At 45.5% G+C, this 14,643-nt stretch overlaps 1 protein-coding gene across 8 annotated transcripts in view; it reads right to left on the bottom strand.

Moving 5' to 3' along the window:
* HECTD4 (HECT domain E3 ubiquitin protein ligase 4) overlaps positions 1-14,643 on the bottom strand; it is a 226,734-nt gene that overhangs the window by 33,140 nt on the left and 178,951 nt on the right. For all 8 annotated transcript variants that reach the window (XR_009209060.1, XM_032168628.2, XM_058425552.1 and 5 more), the window contains exons 53-57: positions 12,228-12,365; positions 11,396-11,532; positions 8,403-8,563; positions 1,689-1,870; positions 276-481 (exon numbers count right to left, since the gene is read on the bottom strand). Coding sequence is in view for 7 of the 8 variants with exons in the window: in XM_032168628.2 (XP_032024519.1) it covers positions 276-481; positions 1,689-1,870; positions 8,403-8,563; positions 11,396-11,532; positions 12,228-12,365 (824 nt within the window). In the remaining variant the exon portion in view is untranslated. The remainder of the gene's footprint in view (positions 1-275; positions 482-1,688; positions 1,871-8,402; positions 8,564-11,395; positions 11,533-12,227; positions 12,366-14,643) is intronic.

Raw genomic sequence — 14,643 nt, 5'->3', positions numbered from 1 at the left:
GCAAAGAGACATTGAATAAGGAAAGCCACACGCTAAACACAGGGACAGCATTTCATCTTCTCATCTCACATGGCCCAGGAAATCAGTCAAACGACTAAATAGCCCTCTGGAAGGAAGCAAGCTACAGATGAGATAAAGCAGAAGAGCTTCTAGGAAAAGGAAATCGAGAGGAATAGGGACTTGGAAGGGAAAGGAGAGTCATTTTCAGCAAGCCAGTGAGACTCCCAGTTAAAAACGGTAACCACACTGCAGGAACATGAGCTTTAGACTTCTACCTGCAGGAAAGAGCAGATCTGTTTCGTCAGCTCTAAAAGGCTTTCCTCGCCCTGGTGCAGGGTCCGGGTGATGGCCACGTTGAGCCACTCTCTCACTGTCTGGGAGTTGCCCTGGTAAAAGAGGTCCGTGGCGGAGCAGTTCTGGGAATGGATGCAATGCTGTAAAGACTGCGCCAGGAGGATTGAGCTGGAGCTGATGGTGCCGTCTGGGGACGGAAAGGAAACAGAAATTGACAAGAATCAAAGCAGCCAGTAGCTAGGAGAGTCTAAGTAACAGACAATGAATAACCCATCCAGAAACCCCAGATGGAAGGGTTATCCTGGATATGATGTCCTGGATAACAGATGCCGGCAATCAGATCCTCTGCACCAGGATGGTGGAGGGGGACCCAGGAGATCAATGGGCTTCATACTTTTTCTTTCTTTTCAGCTGTGAAACTGTTTCCTAAAATAAAATCCACACAGAGGCCCAGGTCTATGAAATATATCAAACGGGGCTGCTTGGATCCAGGGGTTCCCAGAACCTGACCTGTCTGACTACCCTGGCCTGCCCCCCCAGGGTACCTCAGGGAACAGCCTGTAGAGAAACTTGTTAGATCATCATGGGAAAGCTTCTGCCACCACACTTGATGCTTTCCAGGTATGTTTCAGGGCATCTAAGTTCTTGGGGGTGGGCTGTGGACCCCAGATGCTCATATGGGCCAGTAGAGATGTAGTGCACACATGCCCTGGCTGGGTGGGACCCCACAGTTGTGAGCTGGAGGGCAGCTACCTAGGATGCTGACTGAGCCTAGAATGCTATCTGCAAGTGAGCTTTGAGGGGTGCCCCCTGCCTGCCTCACGTATTGTTCCCATCTTAGTTGCTGGGAGATCAAGGGGGCAGGCTGGAGGCTGAGATGCCAGGGGAAGACAGAAAGGGCCCCTGAGTCCTGGACGGTGCTGAGGGCAGACTCATCACCTGGCATTCACTGGGGAGCAGACACAGCCCTCATGCCAAGGGCACACAGGCTGGCCTTTGGAACAGCCTCACCAGAACTTACGATGAACCAAATAGGTCTGCTTTGGAGGACGCTGATGACAGGAACATTTCCTTTCTTTCTAGTGTCAAATAGAATGTCTGTAGCAACAATACAGTGACTCGGTTTCACAAATAATAATTTTCCTTGATCCACAATTATGTTGGGAAACTTGATGAATGCTTAACAGAGTAATAACTCAAGTGAGTAATCCATTACATTTTTCAAAGAGTGAGAAAGCCCTGCCAGGAGAATCCCAGTTCCTGCGTGCAATTTCTCACGTGAGCCTATGCGCACCATGAGGCACTTCTCGCCCTCATGCGGGGAATGACTACACTATGCACAGCGCCCGCCTGGTGCTGAGTTCCAGAGTGACAGCAGCAAAGTCAAGTTTTACCTGGGAGGGGAGGTGCGAGGAGCTGATTGGACAGCAGCTGCAGGTGCTCCAGGGTAATGTCCCGGATGGCAGGGATGTGGAAGAGGCGGGTGAACAAGTGAGGCAACTTGGGGGCGAAGATATTGAGCAGGGCCATGCGGCAGTACAGCCTGGCCAGCGCAGCCTCGCAGCGCAGCAGCTCCCTGCAAGGGAAAAGGTGGGTGAGATGCTCAAAGCCCTGATGCTCCGGCCCCCATACCGGGACCAGGCCGCAGGTTCTGAAGGAAAAGATCCCGCCTCAGGCTTCTCTTCCAGCCCGATGTTCCAAACCCTAAAGGAGTCACTTAAGTTTTAAACAAAAGTCACATTAAGTTATATTGTTATGTTTGATTTTTCCCAGCTCAAAAAAGCACTGTAGGGAAAAAAATAAAAATAAATGTCGACACAAAAATTTGTACATGTATGTTCACAGTAGCATTATTCATAATAGCCAAATAGTGATAAGAACTCAAGTGTCCATTAACTCAATGGTAAGTTTATACAATGGAGTATTATTCAGCCATCAAACAGATGAAAGACTGACACATGCTGAGGATGTGGAGAAATAGGAACACTTTTACACTGTTGGTGGGACTGTAAACTAGTTCAACCATTGTGGAAGTCAGTGTGGTGATTCCTCAGGGATCTTGAACTAGAAATACCATTTGACCCAGCCATCCCATTACTGGGTATATACCCAAAGGACTATAAATCATGCTGCTATAAAGACACATGCACACGTATGTTTATTGCGGCACTATTCACAATAGCAAAGACTTGGAACCAACCCAAATGTCCAACAACGATAGACTGGATTAAGAAAATGTGGAGGCCGGGCGAGGTGGCTCAAGCCTGTAATCCCAGCACTTTGGGAGGCTGAGGCAGGCGGATCACGAGGTCAGGAGGTCGAGACCATCCTGGCTAACAAGGTGAAACCCCGTCTCTACTAAAAATACAAAAAATTAGCCGGGCGTGTTGGCGGGCGCCTGTAGTCCCAGCTACTCGGGAGGCTGAGGCAGGAGAATGGCGTGAACCCGGGAGACGGAGCTTGCAGTGAGCCGAGATTGCGCCACTGCGCTCCAGCCTGGGTGACAGAGCGAGACTCCGTCTCAAAAAAAAATGTGGCACATATACACCATGGAATACTATGCAGCCATAAAAAAATGATGAGTTCATGTCCTTTGTAGGGACACGGATGAAACTGGAAACCATCATTCTCAGTAAACTATCGCAAAGACAAAAAACCAAACACCGCATGTTCTCACTCATAGGTGGGAATTGAACAATGAGAACTCATGGACACAGGAAGGGGAACATCACACTCCGGGGACGGTTGTGGGGTGGGGGGAGGGGGGAGGGACAGCATCAGGAGATATACCTAATGCTAAATGACGAGCTAATAGGTGCAGCACACCAACATGGCACATGGATACATATGTAACAAACCTGCACATTGTGCACATGTACCCTAAAACCTAAAGTATAATAATAATAAAAAAAAAGACTGACACATGCCACAACAGGAATAAATCTTGAAACATCATGTTCTCAGTGAAAGACACCAGATACAAAGGGCCACATGTTGGATTCCATTTCTGTAAATTGTCCAGAGGAAAATGCATAGAAACAGAAAATAGATTGGTGGTTGTCAGGAGATGGTGGGAAAGGAGGATGGGAAGTAACTGCTATGGATATGGGGTTTCTTTTGGGGTGATGAAAATGTTCTAAAATTGATTGTGGTAATGGTTGGACAACTTTGTGAATATAATAAAAACCACTGACTTGTGTACTTTAAATGGGTGAATGGCATGGTATGTAAATTATATCTCAATAAAGCTATTATAAAAATATCATTGTGGGCATCTTTTTATGTGATGAATTTATAAAGTGATCAGCATTCAACTTGAATAATAGCTCATTAGTGCCTAAGCACGTCTTACGGGCCAGATGCAATGGCTTACACCTGTAATTCTAGCACTTTGGGAGGCCAAGGCAGGAGGATTACTTGAGGTCAGGAGTTTGAGACCAGCCTGGGGAACATAGTGAGACTCCCTCTCTACAAAAAATAGAAATCGCCCTGTAGTCTCAGCTACTTGGGAGGCTGAGGTGGGAGGACTACTGAGCCCAGTAGTTGGAGGCTGCAGTGGGCCATGACTGCCACTGCACTCCAGCCTGGGTGACAGAGCAAGACTCTGTTTCTAAAAAACAAAAACCTAGGCCCCAAACTCACTCTGAACCCACAGGGGTCATTTGATATTCCTACTGACCCTACTTAAATTTAATGCTGGTGTATCATAATTCAAATTTAGGTGTAATGGCAATTAAAGAAACAACCCCACGTGGAACACTTGATGAGTGTATGTGTGAAGTGAAGATAAACAAAAAGAAGACAGCTAAGAAACTACATCATAGGTGGTTTCTTCCTTATCAACACCAGTCTGTGTGGTTCTCATGCCAGGATGAACAATAAACACACTTCTCCTGTCTCCTCCCTCCTTGGAAGCCCATGTGTTCACTGCGTTAACAAAGCACATGAGGACCACGGCAGCAAAACTGGTAACGACTGAATGGACAAGCTGAGAACCCCACGGTTCTCCCCTTGGCTTTCACCTCAGACTTTATAGGCCAAAGTTACCAGGGATGGAACTGTTCGTTTTGTTTTCTTGGGCTTTTTTGAGACGGGTCCTGTTGCCCAGACTGGAGTGCAGTGGCGTGATCATAGCTCACTGCAGCCTTGACCTCCTGGGCTCAAGCAATCTTCCAGCTTTAGCCTCTTGAGTAGCTGGGACTACAGACATGCGCCACTGCTCCTAGCTAATTTTTTCTTATTTTTGTAGAGACACGGTCTCTCTCTCTCTCTTCTTTTTTTTGAGATGGAGTCTTGCTCTGTCACTCAGGCTGGAGTGCAGTAGTGTGATCTCGGCTCACTGCAACCTCTGCCTCCCAGGTTCAAGTGATTCTCCTGCCTTGGCCTCCCAAGTAGCTGGGATTACAGGCGTGTGCCACCACGCCTGGCTGATTTTTGTATTTTTAGTAGAGACAGGGCCTTAACCACTTTGGGTAGGCTGGTCTCGAACTCCTCACCTCAAGTGATCTGCCCACCTCGGCCTCCCGAAGTGCTGGGATTACAGGCGTGGGCCACTGCGCCCAGCCAAGACAGGGTCTCTCTATGTTTCCCAGACTAGTCTTGAACTCCTGGGCTCAAATGATCTTCCTTCCTCAGCCTCCCAAAGTGCTAAGATTACAGACGTGAGCCACCGCGCCTGGCTATGAGCTTGTTTTGGGTCTGACCTGCAGCCCTGGTTTGGACACTGTACACTGCTAATGCCTCTGAAGTCACTGCTGCTCTAGCCTCTGTTTTCCAAAATCCTCTTTATTTATTTATTAAAAAAAATTTTTGAGACAAGGTCTTGCTCTGTTGCCCAGGTTGGAGGATATTGGTAATCACGGCTCACTGCAGCCTTGAACTCCCGGGCTCAAGCAATGCTCTCGCCTCAGCCTCCCACTTAAATAGCTGGGACTACAGGTGTGCACCACCAAGCCTAGCTAACCAAAGTCTTCTTTAAAACCACTGTGAGTGCTTTAGCACAGAATACAATCTTGACGAAAATCTGTGCTAGGACCAGAAATCCAACCACTGAATGATCACACAGATCTGCATGGCATGTTTCCTATGTCTTCCAATACCAAGACCACCGCATTAACACTGAGAGTAAACGTCCTACACTTGTAAGTTGATTGTAACTCTACAAGGACTTTCTTGCCTTCTCTCTCAGTTGCTAGTCAGCAGTCAACAGGTTTCATCAATCAAAGATGTTTGCTAAAAAATATGACCAAAAGACTTATTAAATAAAGCTTTAAAAGCTTTTAATAACACCATGTTGATATTCAAGCATGTATGTTTGGGGACCCTTTTTAGCATCTATTTTGAGTCTACAATGTGTGTCAGGGCCTAGCTTAGGCACTGGGTACTCCAGCAACCTCTGCCTCCTGGGATCAAGTGATTCTCATGCCTCTGCCTCCCGAGTAGCTGGGACCATAGGCACGTGCCACCAGACCTGGCTAATTTTTGTATTTTTAGTAGAGATAGGGTTTCACCTGTTGGCCAGGCTGATTTTGAACTTCTGGCCTCAAGTGAACCGCCCACCTCGGCCTCCCAAAGTGCTGGGATTACAGGTGTAAGCTACCGCGCCCGGCCCACAAGAACAAATTTTAACAAACAAACAAAATAACAGCAGTAAAAACGTCAGGTCCTGGGAGAGCATTAAAATACTGTAGTTTCCTGACAAAGAGCGCCTGAACAGTCACCTTAGATGGTGAGGCAGAGCTTTTTGAAGAGGTGAGTATTCACTGAGATCTGAATTACAGAACGAGACAGCCAGGGGGAGCTCTGGGCCATCCCTAAGGAAGAAGCACACTAGCTGTGTGAGCGCCGCAGAGAAGGCGCTGCCAAGCTCAGAGGCTCCTGTGGGGTCCTGTGAAGCAGGTCAGGGTTTGAATGTACTCCATGGGAAGGTCTGCATTAGAGGAGGGAGAGCTGATTTCTGTGTCTAAAAGATCACTCCAGCTGCTGTGGAGAGGAAAGCCGAGGCCTGGGCTGTTGTGGTGGAGGTAGGAATGGAGACATGTGCAGATGGGGACATATTTTGGAATAGTCAACGGCACTTGCTGATAGCTCTCTTGAGGAAAAAGTTTGGCTTGTGGTGCCCCTTCCAGATATGGGGAGGCCAGCGGCAGAGGAGATTTTGGGGAAAAATTCAGATTCCACCTCACACGATAAATTTTAGGGGCTTATGAGATTATTTGTGAGTTAAAGGTCAACAAACCCTATCCTTGTCTACCTCAGAACTGCCCTTGGTTTTAAAGTCAGTTCTTCTGAAAACCTGACAAAGAATGTCAGCAACATCACAAGGCACTGCTTATGATACTAGTGACCCCTCACAGGCAAGCTGTGTCTAAATGGGGAAGACTGTGAAGAAGAACATTCTTGGTGGGAAGCCACAGCCTCGAGGCTTCTGGAGCATGGTGATGCTTGTAACTGGGCATGCCTCTTGCTGGAATCCCTGGAAGCCATGCCTGTGGAATGTTCCACAAGAGATGTCAGCTTGGATAAGGACATGGGGCTGTTGAGCCACCGGCCGCAGGAGCCCTGCCGTGGGACGTTTCTCCTTCACACCTGAGTTGACACTTGGGTAGGTATGTAGGTGGGGTCAGTAGGTAGGGTCAGGGAATAGCCCCTGAACTTCTATGTGGACGACTGTGAGGACCCCTGTTGAAGAAACATTCGTGATGTTGCCCTGTGATATGCCTACTTCCTGTCCTGTATCTTGCTAAGTAAAGCTAAGAAAGTCATGTGTGACCTATTTTGGTCTTGTGAATTTGACTGACTCACTGAACTTAAGATCACCCAAACGCTGCAATGCAATCTCAAGTGGAGACGGTCTATCTCAAGAGGTCTTGCCGTCTACATAGATAAGCATATCTGGAGTTCCAGTGAGAGATGAGAGCTGGAGATACACTCAACTTGGTTCAAAATTGTCAACATCATGAGAAATTGTGATGGCTAATGGTTGAACTGCATGAAAAATAATTTCTGGAAATTTTTATTAGAGAACTCCATTTATTATTATATTTTCCTCTGAATTATTGCAAGACATTTTAAGATGGAAAGGAATAATTCTCATGGGAATTGGCAATGGTGAACATGAGGGAGCTTTGCCAGATCTTTAGGTTTCAGCCCACTGAGGGCAGGCACATGCCTTGAACACCTTCTCTTCTCTTCTGGAAGCCTGCACAGTGCTAGGCACATAGAAAGCACTCAAGCAATACCTGATCGGCTTCACAGGGAAAGGAGCTTACACTGTACCTGGACATCTTCTTACCTTTTCTTGACTTCCTTTACTCTCCGTAACTTTCTCCACGCTCTTCCAATCTGTGGAATGTGATGGCTATTCATCCATTAGCCATCACAATTTCTTGTGATGTTGACAATTTTGAACCAAGTTCAGTGTATCTCCAGCCTCATCTCTCACTGGAACTCCAGATACGCTTATTTGTCTAGACAGCAAGACCTCTTGCCGTCTCCGCTTGAGATTGCATTGCAGCGTTTGGGTGGTCTTAAGTTCAATGAGTCAGTCAATCTCTAGCTACCCCTCAGTCCCCCCAAATCATAGCAGGGTGCATGTTGCATAAGCCAGATGATTCTAGATCCCCCAACTTTTTTTTTTTTTTTTTTTTGAGACGTAGTCTCCCTTTGTTACCCAGGTTGGAGTGCAGTGGCACAATCTTGGCTCACTGCAACCTCCGTTTCCCAGGTTCAATAGATTCTCCTGCGTTAGCCTCCAGAGTAGCTGGTATTACAGGTGCCCATCACCAAGATCGGCTAATTTTTGTATTCTTAGTAGAGATGCGATTTCACCAGGTTGGCTGGGCTGGTCTTGAACTCGTGACCTCAAGTGATCTGCCCACCTGGGCCTCCCAAAGTGCTGGGATTACAGGCGTGAGCTACCGTGCCTGACCCCTAGATCCCCCGACTTTTCTTCACATCTCCTGCAATTTTGCTGTTATCTTTATTAGCTGCCTTCTCTAAGTGTTAGCTTTGAAGGAAAAACTTTCTTGCCGAGGATAAATGGTACATGTGGTAGAGTGAAGTTGGTGGATTTCTGTGACCCAGTAGAAAGAAGGGCCCAATTGTACCTGTGAATTTGAAGGTTGGTATTGTCCAGTGTGACCAGCCCATTGGTGGCAGTCCTTCGGTAGCCTGCTGGGGGCCTTTCCAACATGTCAATAGGATACCAGTATCGCACCAGCACACCTTCACTGCGGAGGTACGTTTCTACCTGCACCAATTCATTCACCTACAATAGGAAAAGAAAATGTCTGTTTGTGCTGTTTGCTTTTGTTTTCCATGTGTGCGTGTGTGTGTGTGTGTGTGTGTGTGTGTGTGTGTGTGTGTATTTTTAGTCCAGGCTTTTAGGTATTATAATTTGTAACTAACTGCTATTTCATAGACAAAACAAATGAAAGAGAATTCACAATACATTTTTGAAACACATCTTATAAGTAATCTTATTACTATATAAATGTTCTATGTGCTTTTCTAAGAAAATAACAAAATAACAAACATCAGAAATCAGAGAGATCTTATTTTATTATTTTTGAGATGGAGTCTCACAGTGTCGTCCAAGCTGGAGTGCAGTGGTGTCATCTCGGCACACTGCAGTCTCTGCCTCCCAGGTTCAAGAGATTATCCTGCCTCAGCCTCCCGAGTAGCTGGGACTATAGGCACCCACCACTGTGCCCAGCTAATTTTTGTATTTTTAGTGGAGATGGGGTTTCACCATGTTGGCCAGGCTGGTCTTAAACTCCTCACCTCAAGTGATCCGCCTGCCTTGGCCTCCCAAAGTGCTGGGATTATAGGCGTGAGCCACCATGCCCAGCCAGGAATCAGAGAGATTTTAAATGAATTCTTAAATATAAATGTGAATTAATGACACACTAGAAAGGCCAAAAGCCAGTTATTTAAGAAAAAAAAACTTCAATCAAAATAAAAAAGAAAAGAAGAGGATAATATACACATAAACACACACGTAACCAGACTAATATATATATATTTATACATAAACAGACTATAGCAATAAATGCTAGTTTCATGCCACTGATTTAGTCTAAGTTCAAAGACATCTGCTTAGTACTGAGTGTTTTAGTTTTTCCATACCAGATGGAAAATTTTAATTGATACAATAAAGATTTTCAATGTAATCATAAGTTAGCAATTTAAAGAGAATAGTGCTATATTTCCAGCATACACTGTTGCTAGGTAAAATTTATGTTCATTGTTTGTATGTTAATAATATCTTAAAAGCAGGGAATCTGTCTGATAGCTCTATTTTATTTCTAGGAAAATAAAAAGTAAGCTCATACGTATGCATTTTGGATGCAAATACCAATGCAATTTTCATTTAGGGATTATTAAAACGGAGAGAAATTACCTTGGAAATAACAGAATGATTACAATAAGGACAATTCTATTTTTCATTTTCACACATTTCCATTGCTCAAAAATATCATCAGTAATGTATTTTCTTATAATCAGAGTCAGAAGTTTGCATCAGAAGGCAGTGGGAGATTAACAGTACTATTGATGGAATTTTCCATTTGAAAGTTCACCTCAGTGACCACCAGTCAATAGCCCCTCTAAAAAAATTGAATGAGTTAAATTACATTCTGACAAAATAGAGTCAGATGATGTAATTTTTTGTTTTTTTTTTTGAGACAGAGTCTTGCTCTGTTGCCCAGGTTGGAGTGCCATGGCATGATCTCTGCTCACTGCAACCTCTGCCTCTGGGGTTCAAGCGATTCTCCTGCCTCGGCCTCCCAAGTAGCTAGGATTACAGGTTTGTGCCACTATGCCCAGCTGATTTTTGTATTTTTGGTAGAGATGGGGTTTCGTCATGTTGGCTAGGCTGGTCTCAAGCTCCTGACCTCAAGTGATCCACCTGCCTCAGCCTCCCAAAGTGCTAGGATTACAGGCATGAGCCACTGCATCTGGCCTAAAGATGTAAATTTTTTCAAGGCAAATTTCAAAGCATTAATGGAACCTAATATCACTGTATCTCTCTAGACAGATACCAAAGTTTATATCTATACAGTGATTGATAATATTATTTTATCAGAGACTGTCAGGCTTGATTTGTATATTATTTCACCAGTTTTTCCTGCATAGGAAGCTTCTCAAATACGAGGATGGGCATGCAACCTCAGAATCACATAGTCATGGCTTTCAAACAGGAGTCTCTTTTCAAAAGAAAGCTTTGGCCTTGTCCTCTCTCACTCTGTTACTTCTCTGCCCCCTCCCCTAAAAGTCCTAGCTGTGTCCTAGGAGAGAGCTTTGCAAAATGGAGGAGGAAACTACTGATCCAGTTTAATACACTCATTTTACAGATAGGGAAATTGAGGCTGAGAGAAATCAGTGAGATGACTTGATCAAAATGACAAAACTTTTTCTTTTTTTTTTTCTTTGGAGACAGGGACTCACTCTGTTGCCCAGGCTGGAGAACACTGATGCCATCACAGCTCATTGCAGCCTTGACCTCCTAGGCTCAAACGATCCTCCCACCTTAGCCTCCCACATAGCTGGGACTACAGATATGCCCACCATGACTGGCTAATTTTTTGTAGAGACAGGGTCTCGCTATGTTGCCCAGGCCGGTCTGGAACTCCTGGGCTCAGGTAATCCTCCTTCCTCCGCCTCCCAAAGTGCTGGGATTACAGGCGTGAGCCCCATGCCCAGCCTATTTCTTTGATTTGTGTCTGTATGACCATCATGACAATGACAGATCATCCATTCATCAAGGACAATGGGGACTTTTCCCTGGGAACTTGGGTAGATATAATGCAGGAACAGTTTGAACATGTCGAACAGAAAATAATGGTAGAGGTGGTGTGGTCTGAAGGCGCTGACAGCTTTGAGACTGGACAGCCTACCATCTACTGCCAGCCCTGATCTGGGTCCCTGAGGAAAGCTCAGGCAAGTCAATTGGCATTAGAGCATTTTTGCTTCGTGTCTTCGTCCCTGATTTGAAGAGAAACTCATCTGTATAATCACTTTTTAAGGTACTTGGGAATCTGGGCATGACAGCCTTAGTATACATAAAATAGCTCATTAATCAGAATGGCTGTTCACTCACTGAATCAACATCTAAGACGACTCCATGCAGCCCAAAGGTCTTCAGCATCCCTCGGATGGCAAACTTTGGCAGAGCAGTTCCAACAGCACTGCTGGCTACATTATTGCTGTCTGGAGAGCGGGTTACTACTGTGAGACCTGAGGAGTGTAGAGGGAGAAGTTTTTCAGAAAAAAGTACCACTGCATCTAGGTTCTTACATTTAGCATCTAAAATAGCTCTCCAGATAAAAATAAAATAAAATAGCTCTACGGGCTTTAACAGAACCCTCAGTTTTGTTATAACCAAGCAAGAACACAACTCAGTCTGGAAGGTAATATAATAGAACGTTGTAAAAGCTCTTACAATTGAAGAATAAAAAGACAAATAAGCCAGTTTAAAATGGGCAAAGAATTTTTTGTTTGTTTTTTGAGACAGAGCCTTGCTCTGTGGCCCAGGCTGGAGTGCAGTGGTGTGATCTCGGCTCACTGCAACCTCCGCCTCCCAGGTTCAAGTGATTCTCCTGCCTCAGCCTCTAGAGTAGCTGGGATTATAGGCGTGCACCACCAGGCCCAGCTATTTTCTATATTTTTAGTAGAGATGGAGCCCGGGCCCTACCTCTCTTCTTGTGCAGCTGCCTGCCCCACTCAGCTCATGCTACTGAGTTCTGAGAAGTGGGAAGGGCCCCACCAGGGTTGCTCTACGGCTTCACATGGGGCGGTGTGGAAGAGGTCAGCTTAGTCAGAGTAAGGAGAGTCACCCTAGGAGAGCCACCAGCTGCTTGTGCACATTAAGGAAAACTCAGCCTCTCATTTCATAGGAAATTTCATAGGTGGAGTAAGAAGGAAAGCAAAACCTTTTCGAACTTTATCAATTGTGAACTTGTTTGCTTCGTCTTTAATGTCTTCAATGGTGGGAAGATAAAGGTCTCTTGGGATGCCACCGTTCTCTTCATAGAGAAATTCAACCGTCTGTCGGGCAATATCCACCATACCTAAAAAATATAACAGCACTGGGTAACTCCCCAAAGAGTACACACAGATCAACCACGATATTGACTTACATGTAGAGTGAAATGATAAGGGAATCTTTCAAACACTGTTTATAGCAGTACATAACCCTTTGGCGAAGGAAATTATGCAATATCTACCATGTTTGGAATACTAAATGCACTACTTTTAGGAATGTCTCAAATCTCTTCCACAGAAATACAAGCACTAAGGCCAGGCACAGTGGCTCACACGTGTAATCCCAGCACATTGGGAGGCGGAGGCGGGTAGATCACTTGAGGCCAGGAGTTCAAGACCAGCCTGGCCAACACGGTGAAACCCCGTCTCTACTAAAAATACAAAAATTAGCCAGGCATGGTTGGCGGGCGCCTGTAATCCCACCTACTCGGGAGGTTGAGGCAGGAGAATTGCTTGAACCCAGGAGACAGAGGTTGCAGTGAGCCAAGCTGGCGCCACTGCACTCCAGCCTGAACGACAGGGAAAGACTCTATCTCAAAAAAAAAAAAAAAAGGGCCAGGCGTAGTGGCTCATGCCTATAATCCCAACACTTTGGGAGGCTGGGGTGGGTGGATCACCTGAGGTCAGGAGTTTGAGACCAGCGTGGCCAACATGGCAAAACCCTGTCTCTACTAAAAATACCAATTAGCTGGGCGTGGTGGCAGGTGCCTGTAATCCCAGCTACTCGGAAGGCTGAGGCAGAAGAATTGCTTGAACCCGGGAGGTGGAGGTTGCAGTGAGCTGAGATTGCACCATTGCACTCCAGCTTGGGAGACAGAGCAAGTAACACTGTTAGCAGATAGCAAAAAAGTGGAAAAAACCGAAGTGTTCATCAGTATAAAATGACTAAAAATGGTCCATTATTTTGCAGTTATTTCATTTTCGTTAACTCAAAATAACAAATTACAGGACAAATGGAGAGGAAGAAGAAAGTGAGGGTAATGTTTCTTTTTCTTTTCTTTTTTTTTTTTTTTTTGAGACAGAGTCTTGCTCTGTCGCCCAGGCTGGAGTGCAGTGGTGTAATCTCGGCTCACTGCAACTTCCATCTCCCAGGCTCAAGTGATTTTCATGCTTCAGCCTCTCAAGTAGTTGGGATTACAGGTGCGCACCACCACACTCGACTAATATTTTTGTATTTTTAGTAGAGATGGGGGTTCACCATGTTGCCTAGGCTGGTCTCAAAACTCCTGACCTCAAGTGATCCGCCTGCCTTGGCCTTCCAAAGTGCTGAGATTACAGGTGTGGGCCACGGTGCCTGGCCATGTTTATTTCTCTATATATTTTTGTGCTGTTTGATTTTTACTGCAATAAATACATGTTGCTTGTTTAGGAGAGAGAGAAGGCTATATGAGCTTCTTCTATCCACTTATTGAGATTGCTCTTTCTTCCCAGAGGAAGAACATACGATTATGTTTGATAGCAACAGCTACTATTAATTAATAAACCAAGTAATTACATGTCCAAAGACCTGGGAGGAAAAGCATTATGGGAGGAAAGCAAAATGGGCACAATTCCTCCATATCCTGTTGTTGCCTTACGCCCCACAGTGCCCAGGATGTTGTGGGTGAAAGGGCAGATGTTGGTCAGGGGCAGTGGCTCACACCTGTAATCCCAGCACTTTGGAGACCCAGGTGGAAAGACTGTTTGAAGCTAAGAGTTCAAGACCAGCCTGAGGGACATAGCAACACCCTGTCTCTATAAAAAATAAAAAAATTAGCCAGGCATGGTAGTGAGTGCCTGTAGTCCCAGGTACTTGGGAAGCTGAAGCAGGAGGATCTCTTGAGCCCAAGAGTTTGAGGCTGCAATGAGCTATGATTGCACCACTGCACTCCAGCCCAGTTAGTATAGAGCGAGACTCTCTCAAAAAAATAAAAAAGTGGGTGTTGATAGAATCTGCTTTTTTTTTTTTTTTTTTGAGATGGAGTCTCGCTCTGTCGCCCAGGCTGGAGTGTAGTGGCGTGATCTCTGCTCACTGCAAGCTCCGCCTCCCAGGTTCATGCCATTCTCCTGCCTCAGCCTTCCGAGTAGCTAGGACTACAAGCGCCCGCCACCATGCCCAGCTAATTTTTTGTATTTTTAGTAGAGACGGGGTTTCACCATGTTAGGATGGTCTCGATCTCCTGACCTCGTGATCTGCCTGCCTCGGCTTCCCAAAGTCCCGGGATTACAGGCGTGAGCCACTGCGCCTAGCCTAGAATCTGCTTTTTTTTCACACAAGGCCTAACTTCATCCCACCTATCTACCATTCTTTTATTCACTGGTCTT

The sequence above is a fragment of the Hylobates moloch genome, unplaced genomic scaffold (genome assembly GCF_009828535.3).
Source record: "Hylobates moloch isolate HMO894 unplaced genomic scaffold, HMol_V3 SCAFFOLD_12, whole genome shotgun sequence".
Classification (NCBI taxonomy): Eukaryota; Metazoa; Chordata; class Mammalia; order Primates; family Hylobatidae; genus Hylobates; species Hylobates moloch.
The sequence above is the reverse complement of the archived record's forward strand: the minus strand, read 5'-3'. Positions and strand labels throughout refer to the sequence as shown.